This window comes from Odocoileus virginianus, chromosome 11, assembly GCF_023699985.2.
Source record: "Odocoileus virginianus isolate 20LAN1187 ecotype Illinois chromosome 11, Ovbor_1.2, whole genome shotgun sequence".
Lineage (NCBI taxonomy): Eukaryota > Metazoa > Chordata > Mammalia > Artiodactyla > Cervidae > Odocoileus > Odocoileus virginianus.
In genome coordinates, this window is record NC_069684.1 from 24,680,264 (window position 1) to 24,694,241 (window position 13,978).

At 35.7% G+C, this 13,978-nt stretch overlaps 1 protein-coding gene across 3 annotated transcripts in view; it reads left to right on the forward strand.

Annotated features, from left to right (window-relative positions):
• The window catches only part of SLC9C2 (solute carrier family 9 member C2 (putative)), a 90,919-nt gene that overhangs the window by 50,994 nt on the left and 25,947 nt on the right, over positions 1–13,978 (forward strand). For all 3 annotated transcript variants that reach the window (XM_020902250.2, XM_020902251.2, XM_020902252.2), the window contains 4 exons: positions 998–1,095; positions 2,332–2,451; positions 8,239–8,437; positions 9,144–9,332. In XM_020902250.2, the coding sequence (XP_020757909.2) occupies positions 998–1,095; positions 2,332–2,451; positions 8,239–8,437; positions 9,144–9,332 (606 nt within the window). The remainder of the gene's footprint in view (positions 1–997; positions 1,096–2,331; positions 2,452–8,238; positions 8,438–9,143; positions 9,333–13,978) is intronic.

Consider the following 13,978-nt stretch of genomic DNA (forward strand, 5'->3'; position numbering starts at 1 on the left):
CCATTTCCTTCTCCAATGCATGAAAGTGAAAAGTGAAAGTGAAGTCGCTCAGTCGTGTCCAACTCCTAGTGACCCCATGGACTGCAGCCTACCAGGCTCCTCCGTCCATGGTATTTTCCAGGCAAGAGTACTGGAGTGGGTTGCCATTGCCTTCTCCGTGATAATCTCTAGGATGACCCAAGTTGCTGCAAATGGCATATTTTGTTATTTTATATGGTTGAGTAATATTTCATATATATATATACTCTATTATATACATATTTAATGATATATGTATGTTCCATGATATATTTACATATATATATATATATATATATAATATAGTCATATCTTCTTAAGCCGACTGTGTTAGTGGGCACTTGGGTTGTTTCTGTGTCTTGGTGATTGTAAATAGTGCTGTTGTGAATGTTGGTGTACATGTATCTTTTTGAAATAGAGTTTTGGGGTTTTTGGGCTATATACCCAGAAGTACGATTACTAGATCATATGGTAGCTCTATTTTTTATTTTTTAAGGAACTTGCATATTGTTCTTCATAGTGGATGCACCAATTTACATTTCATACCAACAATGTACAAGGGTTCTGTTTTCTCCACACACTTTCTCCAGCACTTAATTTGCAGCCTTTTGAGCCTTTTTGATGACAGTCATTCTGACCCATATGAGGTGATACCTCCCTGTGGTTTGGATTTGCCTTTTCTCTAATAATTAGTGATGTTGAACATCTGAAGTAAACTCTTTGAGCTGTATAAATTTTGGGGTTCCTGAAGCCAGAAATCTTTGTGTCTTTTATAACATCCAAGGGAGTACTTTGCAAAAATTGAATATTCTATAAATATTCAAATTGAATGAAATTTATTTCTTGCTATAGTTTTTGAAAAGTATATTTTCATATACTGAGTTCAATAATAATAAGGAGGGCTAGGTAAAGATCAAGTAGAGTACATTTCACTAATGTTTTTGTCCTTTGTAATTTTTATTTAAAATTTTATGTTTAGAGTAGCTTTGAAAAGCAGTGTAATGATGGAGTCCTCAGTGTCGAAGCAGCCCGGACGTTAATTGGTGCAACCAAAAGCTATTGCCACATTCAAGGAAAGTAAGTATAATATTTCTTTAATTGATATTTCCAAAATTGAATGGGTATGTGATAAAGAATGAAGACAGCTGAGTGTCCAGATTGATCAATCTTTTTTTAAATTTGTTTTTTAACTGAAGGATAATTGCTTTAGATTGATCAATTTTTAAAATCTTATCTCTCTGTCTATCCATCCATCTATCCATCTACTTCCTAGTTTACTTATTTATACTTTTCTCCCTGAAGATTCATGAGTTTGATGACATTGGGAGTTTCTGGAGGAAGATTTAACTGCAGAGCAATTATATGAGAGGAAAGGGGAGCTATTAAAAAGAACCCACGTAGTTTTAATTATGATTATAATTCTTTTGTCTTTATATTGTATTCACTAAATTACTGCATAGGGAAGGTAAGAAGGCCTGGAGCCTACTATTAAATTGCTCCCTGGTGTGGAGCAGGATTTGGAGGAATTAATCCAGCCTATGAAATTGATAGGGACTTCCTAGGTGGCTCAGTGGTAAAAAATCTGCCTGTCAATGCAGGAGATGTGAGAGATGCAGATTCAATTCCTGAGTTGGGAAGATCCTTTGGTGTAGGAAATGGCAACCCACTCCAGTATTCATGCCTGGAGAATCCCATGGACAGAGGAGCCTGGCAGGCTACAGTCCATAGAGTCACAAAGAATCAGACCCGACTGAGCATGTGTGTGTGTGCATGGAACTGATAGATGCAATTAAATATGTTGGGAAAAGCTCAGGATCTTAGAGATATATTGATATCCAGTTACAGTTCTGGTGAACGTTAGATAATGAATGTTTGAAGACAAAGTTATAGAGCAACTTTAGGAGATTCTTTCTGGGTGATAGTTAACATTTCATCAGCCTGGTAATATATTTGGGAGATGTAGCATCAGTTCCTAAATAAAGTTTGGGAAGGATAGGGAGTTCAGGGCCAAGGAGAATCTTGGGCTAGGAAAGGCATGACAAAGGAAAGCTTGATTTTGAACCTCAAAGAAATCGGTTGGAAAAGTTTTAATTATATTCTACCTCAGGTCAGAAAAGTTTCAGGGACATGGACTTTAGGGGTCTCATGCTAAAATTGTTTCTGTTCCATGACCATGGGTGGTTAGGTGGGTGGATACAGAGGCATATTTAATAAATGTATACTATATTTATATTTAGTATAACTTTTCATCTTATATTACCCAAAGGTATAGCACTTGGTTTTCATCATGTATATATATATTTTCTCTGTTAGATTCATGAGTATTTATGATGTTTCAACTTATGTAAGAGCTAGAAGTTGGCTTGTGAAGTTTAAACACACATTAACTTTCTTGGAATATCATAAAGATAAGACATCTGCTATTCTATATGGGTAAGTACTGTGAACCTTTAATAGCAATGTACTTGAAAATTTGACCTTTTCTACATTGTTAAAATAGGCTACCTTGATTTTTCCTAAAAGAAAAACCTCAACTAATATTACAGTCAACTCTTATTGATTGAGTAGTGAAGCAGCAGAGTGCTTACTTCTCTTTTTCCATTCTGTTTTAGCAATTTCATTGACACCTCTAGTAGAATGTGGGTAGAAAAAAGAAGAAAAAGATTGTTATATTTGGGTTCTTCAAGTCATAATAGTCTTGTCTTAGTGTCACATTACGTGTTGGACTTCTTTCATATTCTTCTGGGGTGCTTACGGGTGAGAAATAGCAAACTCAAAGACTAGATTTAACTCTCAACTTAATTTCATGGGCATGAAATTAATTTCAACTGTGGCATGGGATGGTTCTGTTGATGTCTATAGTTAGTAAAAACACAGCATGGCCTTAATAAACACCTACAGTCAATGACCAAAATATCATAAGATATATTTTACTTAACTCGTGTAGACTCTTTGGTTATATAAATTGTGAACTTACACACTTTTTAGGCCAGAAAGACAATATTTTTCTACTAACAAAACATGTCAGATGAGAAGACACTGGGACCATTAATGTTAATAAATTTTAAATGGGTGTTAACATACTTTTCATAGTAAATTATGGTTATTTTTTTTTTTTAGTCTTTGATTTATTAAGTTTATAGAAAAATATAAAAAATTAAAACCCTAGGGTTTTGACATATCTACGTAACATCTTTTTGTCATTTTCTACTTTGGATGAATAGAAAGAATTTTAGAAATATGCCATAGTAATTATTAAGTAAAATATTTTGTCCTGTTCATAATTTAAAGCAATACTGATGTTTTTCTCTAAATTTGTTTCTTGCTTTTGATGTATGAATCTTTGCATTATTCCTGTGTGCTATTATTAGTCTTGATTTTTAAAAAATGCTCTTCAGACAAATCTTAAATAATCCTACCCTATACCTAAAGGAACTAGAAAAAGAAGAACAGACAAAACTCAAATATAATAGGAAGGAAGAAATCATAAATATCAGAGCAGAGATAACTGAAAAAGATACTAAAAAGCAATGGCAAAGATAAATGAAACTTAAGAACTGGTTCTTTGAAAAGACAAACAAAACTGACAAACCTTCAGCCCAACTCATCAAGAAAAAGAGGGACCAGATCAATAAAGTCAGAAATGAAAAAGAAGTTACAACTGAAATAAAACCAATACAAAGGATCATAAGTAATCACTACAGTTATATGCCAATAGAATGGACAATGTAGAAGAAATAGACAATTTCTTAGAAAGGTACAATCTCCTAAGACTGAATCAGGAAGAAGTATAAAATATGAATAGACCAATTACTAGTACTGAAATTGAATCGGTAATTAAACTCCCAACAAACAAAAGTCCAGGACCACATGACTTCACAGATAAACATTTAGAGAAGAGTTAACACATTCCTATCAAACTATTCCAAAAGATGGCAGAGGAAGGAACACATCTAGAAGACCAACATCACCGTGATACCAAAACCAGACAAAGATATCACATGAAAGAGGAAATTATAGGCCAGTATCCCTGATGAACATACATGCAAAAATCCTTGACAAAATATTAGCAAACCAAGTTAAAATAACATTAAAAGGATCATACACTATGATCAAGCTAGGATTTATCCCAAGGATGCAAAGATGGTTCATGTTTGCAAACTCATTGGTGTGATACACCACATTAACAAATTGAAGAATAAAAATTATATGATAATTTCAATAGATATGGAAAAAAATTTTGACAAAATTTAACTCTCAGCAAAATGGGTATAGAGGGAACACACTTCAACATCATAAAAGTCATATGTGACAGTCCCACAGTTAACATCAAACTCAACAGTGAAAAGCATTTTTCTAAGATCAGAAACAACACAAAAGTCCACTCTTGCTACTTTTATTCAACACCATATTGGAAGTCCTAGCTACAGTAATCAGATAAGAAAATAAATAAAAAGAATCCAAATTGGAAAGGGAGAACAAAGACTGTCACTGTTTGCAGATAATGTGATGCTATACATAAAAAATCCTAAAGATGCCACCAAAAAACTACTGAAATTCATCACTGAACGTGGTAGAGTTGCAGGATACAAAATAATTTAAAAAAATCTGCTTCACTTCTATATACTAACAATGAACTGTCAAAAAGATAAATTAATAAAATAATCCCATTTGCAATTATGTCAAAAAAGAATAAAATACCTAGGCATACATCTAATTAAGGAGGTAAAAGACCTGTACTTGAAAATTATAAGACACTGATGAAGAAATTGAAGACAACACAAACAAATGGAAGGATGCACCATGTTTATCAATTGGAAGAATTAATTTTGTTAAAATGACCATACTCCTCAAAGCAATCTATGGATTGAGTGCAATCCCTATAAAATACATTTTTCCCAGAACTAGAACAAATAATTCTAAAATTTGTATGGAAACACAAAAGACCCTGAATAGCCAAAACAATATTGAGAAAAAACAAAGCTGAAGGTATCATTCTTTCTGACTTCAGACTGTACTATAAACCTACAGTAATCAAAATGGAATGGTGCTGGCATAAAAACTGACACATGGGTCAGCAGAACAGAATAGAGAGCCCAGAAATGAACGAACACTTATATGGTCAATTAATCAATGACAATAAGGCAAGAATATGCAATAATGAAAGGCAGTTTTTAAATAAATGCTGTTGGGGAAACTGTACAGCTATAACCAAAAAAATCAATCTGGACTACTCTTTTACACCATGTACAAAAATAACTTCAAAATGGGTTAAAGATTTAAATATAATACCTGACACTATAAAACTTCTAGGAGAAAACACAGGCAGTAAACCCATTGACATTTGTCTAATTTTTTTGTGTGTATGTGGCCTCAGGCAAGAAAAACAAATGCAAAAATAAACAAATGGGACTACATCAAACTAAAAAATTTCTGCACAGTTAAAGAAGCTATCAACAAAATAAAAAAAAAAAAATCTACTGAATGGGAAAAGATATTTGCAAACAATATATTCTATAAGGGGTTAATAGCCAAATTATACAAAGAACAGTTTTCCCACGTGGTGCTAGTGGTAAAGAATCCACCTGCCAATGCAGGAGATGTAAGAGATGTGGGTTCAATTCCTGCATCTGGAAGATCTCTGGAGAAGGGCATGGCAACCCACTCCAGTGTTCTGGCCTGAAGAATCCCATGGACAGAGGAGCCTGGTGGGCTACAGTCCATAGGGTTGCAAAGAGGTGGACACAACTGAAGCAACTTAGCACAAAGCACACATACAAAGAACATTTAAAAAAAAAAACAACCAAATGACCTGATTTAACAAGGGCGTAGGATATGAATAGACATTTTTCCAAAGAAGACATACAGATGACCTGTGGGCACATGAAAAGATACTCAGCATCATCAATCATCAGGGAAATGTAAATCAAAACCACAATGAGATATCATCTCACACTTGTCAGAATGGCTATTATCAAAAAGATAAATAACAAGTGTGGGAAGGATACGGCAAAAAGGGAACACTCATGCACTGTTGATTGGAATGTAAATTGATATAGCCACTGTGGAAGATAGTATGGAGATTCTTCAACAAATTAGAAATAGATCTACCATTTCCACTCCTGAGTATTTATCTGTAGAAAATGAGATCACTAATTAGAAAAGATATGTGCACCTTATGTTCATTGTAGCATTATTTTTAATAGCCAAGATATGGAGACAACCTAAATGCCCATTGATAGGAATGGATAAAGAAGATGAATGGATATATATATATATATATATATATATATATATATGTATGTATATGGATATATATGGCATCCAGTCCCATCACTTCATGGCATGGCATCCAATCCCATCACTTCATGGCAAATAAAAGCCGGGGAAAGTGGAAACAGTGACAGTCTATATCTTGGGCTCCAAAATCACTGTGGATGGTGGCTGCAGCCATGAAATTAAAAGATGTTTGCTCCTTGGAAGGAAAGCTATGACAAACCTAGACAGCATATTAAAAAACAGAGACATCACTTTGCTGACAAAAGTCCATACAGTCAAAGCCATGATTTTTCCAGTAGTCATGTACCCATGTGAAAGTTGGACCATAAAGAAGACTGAGGGCCAAAGAATTGATGCTTTCAAACTGTAGTGCTGGAGAAGACTCTTGAGAGTCCCTTGTATTGCAAGGAGATCAAACCAGTCAATCCTAAGGGAAATCAACCCTGAATACTCATTGGAAGGACTGATGCTGAGGCTGAAACTCTAGTACTTCGGCTACCTGATGTGAAAAGCTGACTCACTGGAAAAGACCCTGTTGCTGGGAAAGATGGAAAGCAAAAGGGGAAGGGGGTGGCAGAGGATGAGTTGATTAGATAGCATCACTGACTCAATGAACATGAATTTGAGTAGACTCAGAGAGACAGTGAAGGACAGGGAAGCCTGGCTTGCTGCAGTCCATGGGGTTGCAAAGAGTTGAACACAACTTAGTGACTGAACAACAACAACAAATGTATATTCATATGTATGTATAATGAAATATTCCTCAGCCCTAAAAAAGAATGAAATCTTGCCAAATGGATGCACCTAGATGGTATTATACTAAGTGAAGTCAGACAGAGAAATACTGTGTGATTTTTCAGTTATATGTGGATTTAAAAAAACAAAGCAAATGAATCAACTTAGTGAAAGAGAAATAATCTTAGATAAAGAGAATGAATAGGTAGTGTCCAGAAGGGAGTGGTTGAGGGAAGAAAGAAACAGTGAGGGAAGTGAAAGAGTACAAAACTCCAGTGGCAAAATAATTGAGTAGCAAACATGCAGTGTACAGTGTGGGGACTATAGTTAGTAACAATGTAATATCTTTGTATGGTAGCATATCATAGCTAGACTTATTGGAGTTATTATTTTGAGATGTCTAAAAATACTGAATCAGTGTGTCATGTAATAGGAACTAATGTGTTGTAGGTCAATTATATTTTAAAAATAAAGCAAACTCTTAGCAAAAAAGATCAAATTTATGCTTACCAGAGGTGCGGGGTAGGAGAGGGAATTGGATGAAGACTGTCAAAAAATACAATTTTCATTTATAAGATAAATAAGTACTAGGAACGTCATATGCAACATAATAAATATAATGAACACTTCTGTATGTTATATATGAAAGTTGTTAAAGGAGTAAATCCTAAAAGTTCTCCTCTCAAAGGAAAAAATGTTCTGTTTCTTTAATTTTATATCCATATGACATGAAGGATGTTCACTAAACTTATTGTGATAATCATTTCATGATGTACGTACATCAAATCATTAAATTGTATACTTTAAAACTTATACAGTGCTGTATGTCAATTACATCTTAAGAAACTGGAGGAAAAACACCCCCTCCCCAAAATACTACCCCTCCCAAATGAATATGTATTTAGAGTACTTAATGTTTTTACAGAGGTAATGAAAGCCTTTTTTCTACTTATGTGGATGATAAGTATAAGATATTAACTTAAAAAAAAAGCTCCCCAGCCTTGATATAGATTACCAAGAGCTATATTTTTATCTTTTTCCCTTATGATTTCTATGTATAGAAAGTATGTTTTAAATTTTAATTATCTATTATTTTATATCTTTCTTCAAATAAATGTTAATATTTACTTAAACAAATAAACTTCAGATTTTAATTTTTATACTCTTAAAGTGACCTGACATTTTATTTGATCTCTTTTTTTTCAGGCATAATAGATTTCTTTTATTTATATATCACATTGTATTTTCAGAAGAATTTGAAAATGCAGAACATATTATAGGAATAATGTACATTTATCCTATGATAATGCACCTGTGGCCAACGGCAAGAAAATTAAATGTGTCAGGACTGATATTCGTAAACTACTATTTTGTATGTTTATATCTGTTAGAATCAGCATTAAAGGTACCATTTAAAATAGAAATGTATCCTATAAAAAGAATGACTTAGATAGCTTGAATCTATTTTTGTCATTTTATTGGAATAATTCCTACCAGAAGCCTTTTACTGTAATAGTTGATAAGATTATGGGAATTTTAGTACTCTTTTTGAGTTTTCTGAGTGAAATCAGTATAATAGTCACAGTCTTGGATATCAGATAAGAGAAGTATCATAAAAGTGGAGAGAATCTCAAAGATCAGATAAAAGAGAATTGAAAATCTAGACATTTGATGTTTTCCTCAAATACTCCTTTTAATGATACAAAGAATAAATAAATGAATAAAAGAAAAATAGTTTGCAGTTTCTTATCATGATATAAGATTAAGACCACTTTTTAGGATAAATGCTTCAAAGATGATTTATCAGCATACTGTTTCATATTTTAATTATAATTAATAGTGTTTCAGTGAATTAATTCACTATTTTTCATTGCTTTTCTTTGGTGTTGCAGCTTCATAATAGATTATATATATTTTAAATCAAATTATACCCTTTGATGTCAGATATTTATAAAGGATTTTTTTGAATTTCAAATGAATGACTTAAAACCCAGCTTTTGGAATGTAATGCATTTGTAGTTGAGCATTTAACTGTTAATTTTTAAGAGTCCCTCTCCCCACCTTTGTATACTGCTATGAAATGATGTATGTTCTATATGTTTTCTAAACAGATAATAATTTTGAAAAAGAAATATTTTCATCAACACTGGAATACTTTGGAATTTTTTATTGTGATTATTGGAATTGTTGATGTATTTTGTATATACTTTGTGAGACTGAGACCAGACAACTTGATTCTTATTCAGTTTACAGTAATAATAGGTTATTTCAGAATAATTAGATTTTTTCCTCTTCTCAAGGTAAAATTTCACATTAAATTTTTTTTTCTATACTATTTGTCAACTGAATTAAGGAAACTCATTGTTTTAGAAGAAATGAGGGAGGGAGCTATCTTTTCTCCTGGAACGCTCTCTCCACAGGTATCTGCTTGGTTCACCCTCTCACTCCTTCGAGTCATTGCTCAACTCTCACCTTCTCATGGAGAAGGCCTTCCCTGACCATGCTATGTAAGATGGCAACCTGCCCTCCATACTCCCAACTGTCCACCCCATCTCCTTGATCCCTCTTCATTTGCTTAATTTTTTCTGCATAGCACTTACCACCTTTTTACTATATGTTGTATGTACTTTCCATGAGGTAAGGGTCTTTGTTTTGGTTACTGATGTAACCTAGAATGATACCTAGTATATGAGAATGAAAGTGTTAGTCGCTCAGTTGTGTCCGATTCTTTGCGATCCCATGGACTGTAGCCCACCAGGCTCCTCTCTCCATGGGATTCTTCAGTCAAGAACACTAGAGTGGGTTGCCATCTCCTACTCCAGAAGATCTTCCTGACACAGGGATTGAACCTCTGTCTCTTCTGTCTCCTGCCCTGGCAGGCAGGATCTTTACCACTAGTACCACCTGTGTAAGTACTTACTAAATTATGTATTGAATGAATAAATGAAAATGATAGCGCCACTTGAAGAAGGATAACCTGGAAACAAGTTCTCCAAGTTTTAGTAAAATTTTCTCATAAAGCCCTAACTGTACAGGATATAAAATATTTACTCTAGAGTATATACTACTTCCTTAGCCTGCTGCCTATGAAGTTCAGTTTTACTGTGGCCTTCAATCTCCCTCAGTTCAGTTCAGTTCAGTTGCTCAGTCATGTTCGACTCTTTGCAACCCCATGAATAGCAGCACACCAGGCCTCCCTGTCCATCACCAACTCCTGGAGTTTACCCAAACTCATGTCCATCAAGTCGGCAATGGCATCCAGCCATCTCATCCTCTGTTGTCCCCTTATCCTCCTGCCCCCAATCCCTCCCAGCATCAAGGTCTTTTCCAACAAGTCAACTCTTTGCATGAGGTGGCCAAAGTATTGGAGTTTCAGCTTCAGCATCAGTCCTTCCTTCCAATGAACACCCAGGACTGATCTCCTTCAGGATGGACTGGTTGGATCTCCTTGCAGTCCAAGGGACTCTCAAGAGTCTTCTCCAACACCACAGTTCAAAAGCATTAATTCTTTGGCACTCATCTTTCTTCACAGTCCAACTCTCATATCCATCCATGACCACTGGAAAATCCATAACCTTGACTAGATGGACCTTTGTTGACAAAGTAATATCTTTGCTTTTTAATATGCTATCTAGGTTTGTCATAACTTTCCTTCCAAGGAGTAAGCATCTTTCTTTCTTTTTCTTTCTTTTTTTTTTTTTAGCATCTTTCAATTTCATGGCTGCAGTCACCATCTGCAGTGATTTTGGAGCCCAGAAAAATAAAGTCAGCCACAGTTTCCACTGTTTCCCCATCTATTTGCCATGAAGTGATGGGACTGGATACCATGATCTTAGTTTTCTGAATGTTGAGCTTTAAGCCAACTTTTTCACTTTCCTCTTTCACTTTCATCAAGAGGCTTTTTATTTCCTCTTCACTTTCTGCCATAAGGGTGGTGTCATCTGCATATCTGAGGTTATTGATATTTCTCCCGGCAATCTTGATTCCAGCTTGTGCTTCTTCCAGTCCAGCGTTTCTCATGATGTACTCTGCATATAAGTTATATAAGCAGGGTGACAATATACAGCCTTGACAGACTCCTTTTCCTATTTGGAACCAGTCTGTTGTTCCATGTCCAGTTCTAACTGTTGCATCCTGACCTGCATACAGGTTTCTCAAGAGGCAGGCCAAGTGGTCTGGTATTCCCATCTCTTTCAGAATTTTCCACAGTTTATTGTGATCCACAGTCAAAGGCTTTGGCGTAGTCAATAAAGCAGAAATAGATGTTTTTCTGGAACTCTCTTGCTTTTTTGATGATCCAGCGAATGTTGGCAATTTGATCTCTGGTTCCTCTGCCTTTTCTTAAACCAGCTTGAACTTCTGGAAGTTCATGATTCACGTATTGCTGAAGCCTGGCTTGGAGAATTTTGAGCATTACTTTACTGGCTTGTGAGATGAGTGCAACAATCTCCTTAACAATGATCATTTCTTCATTTCTTCTTTCCGTGGCTCTCATTTTGATTCTGAAAGTAGATCTTCAGATTTTTCAGTCTCAGTTCTTAAGCATCCTTTCTCTTTTTCCAGTGGAGTTGCATGATATTAATATAAGCTTTTAACTTGGGAGCTTTCGATGAGTTCTCTTGCCACTCCACATTTTTGAGTTGCTTAATTCTTATTTGGGAGCTTCCGTGGTGGCTCAGTGGTAAAGAATCTGCCTGCCAAAGCAGGAGATGCAGGTTCCATCCCTGGGTCAGAAAGATCCCTTGGAGAAGAAAATGGCAACCTATTCCAGTATTCTTGCCTAGGAGATCCCATGGACAGAGGAGCCTGGCAGGCTACAGTTCATGGGGTCACCAAAGAGTCAGACATGACTTGGTGAATAAACAGCAATTCTTATTACATCAAATAAATCTATTAGTGTGTATTGAAGATATATAGACTTAATATTAAAAAGTATTGCTCTAAACCCTGACGGTGAAAGGCAGACATGAGAATCCGCCACCTGGTCCCTATTTGCCAAGAAATTTAATAGCTGTCTTAGGCAGAATTGCCTGAATGCCCAGACCTGTGCTTGTTGACTTTTCTTTTTTTCTTCCTTCCTTTATTCTATATTAAGTGTATATATACTTAGGGCTTTCTTGGTGCCTTAGTTGGTAAAGAATCTGCCTGCAATGCAGGACACCACCTGCAGTGCAGGAGACTTGGGTTCTATTCCTGGGTTGGGAAGATCCCCTGGAGAAGGAAATGGCAACCCACTCCAGTATTCTTGTCTGGAAAATCCCATGGACAGGGGAGCCTGGCAGGCTGCAGTCCATTGGGTTGCAAGAGTTGGACACAACTTAGTGACTAAAGCACCACCATATATATACTTAATATAGAATAGAAATAAAGTATGTTACCACTCTTTAATATTCATAAGAATAACTTTAATAGTTATGTACATAAAACCTACTTAAGGGGTAATTTTGATTATTTATTATTTTTTCCTTATGAGCTGAGTTTAAAGCAACGTGCCCACATAGGGTATAATCTCATTATAATACAAACTATTATAGGATATGTAGAGTGAGGCTAAGTCTTAATATAGAAGGTAGAGGCTTTCATAAGTAATCAGTTTTTACACTGGGATCTTAAGCAGATGAATGTAAAATAAGTATCTGAGAAGGAATACTTTGCAAAAAGTCTCTCTGAGTGAAGTAAAGATTTAAAGATGTATTATTACAGAAGTCAATCCTGTTTACAGTGTGAACCATTTGCTATTTCTGTTCAGCGTGCTCTGACAAATCCTAGTGGAGTGTAGTTAAGTAAATATAATCATGAGTAGCTTTTTTTTTTTTAAACTGGGCACTTACTGTGTTCCAGGATGTGTGCAGACCACTTTACATACCTATCTAGTTAAATTGTTACAATACTGTGAAGTAGGTGTCTCTGCTTTATCAAGTTAGGTGTCCTAATAGCCAGTCTCAGCCGAGTGAGGTTTTCAAAAATAGCAAATCTGTATTGGAAAGCCTGGAAGAATATTGAAGAACTTTACTTTAGATCAGCCAGTGCATCATGGAATAAAACTTTATAAAAAGAAACCCTCTTCAGTATCTTCTCTTCTCCCCAAAGTTTCACAGCCAAAATAACAGTTTAAGAAAAGCTCTGCTCTCTCTGCTCTTGTGATCCCTTCGCTGCGATGTTGTTTTCCTGATCACGTCTTCCCCTTGTGTTACTTGGCCCTTCGCCATGCTCCCTGCTCTCTGTTGTGCCTCTGTGATTGATGCGTTACTTGTGACGGGCAGCTCCTTGGGAATCCTGGTACTTAGGTGTTATCATCCTCTTTGAACAGATAAGGATGCTGAGTCCTTGGAGTCCCTAAGTAACCTGTTCAAGGTCACAGCACTGTGAGTAGCAGAGAGCTGGTATTTGAACCCAGGGAGGTTCTTATTTAAAATCCCACTCCCTTTAGTCACTGTACTCTCCTGCTTCAGCTTGTCATTTGAGAAATTTAGAGCTAAGGAGAATCTCAGATCACCCTAAATTCCTTATCTTGCAAGTGAAGAAACTGAGGTATAGAGAGATTTATTCTGTTGGTAACTACTGTCCAGGTTATTGGGGTGACCTCTCTTGTCTTCTGAAAACTGGGAGTATGGAGAATAAGGGAAGAGGCAGTGGTAAGCACTTTGCCTTAAAGCTACAGAACCAGTTATTCACTGAGCTTTCTTTTCTTTAGAGAGGGGCTCTCAAACTTGAGTGTACATAGAAACACCTGGAAGACTTGTTAAAGCATTAATTTGGGAGCCTGTCCCCAGCATTTCTGATTCAGTGGGTCTGGAGTGGGACCTAAGAATTTGTGTTTCAGCAATGGATATTTCAGTATTTGTGTTTCTAACAAGCTTGTTAGAGATGGCATGTTGAGAACATCTGCCTGAGAGGGTGCCTTTCCTCATCAAATTTTTGTTTTTTTTCCTCTCCATTGTTCCAG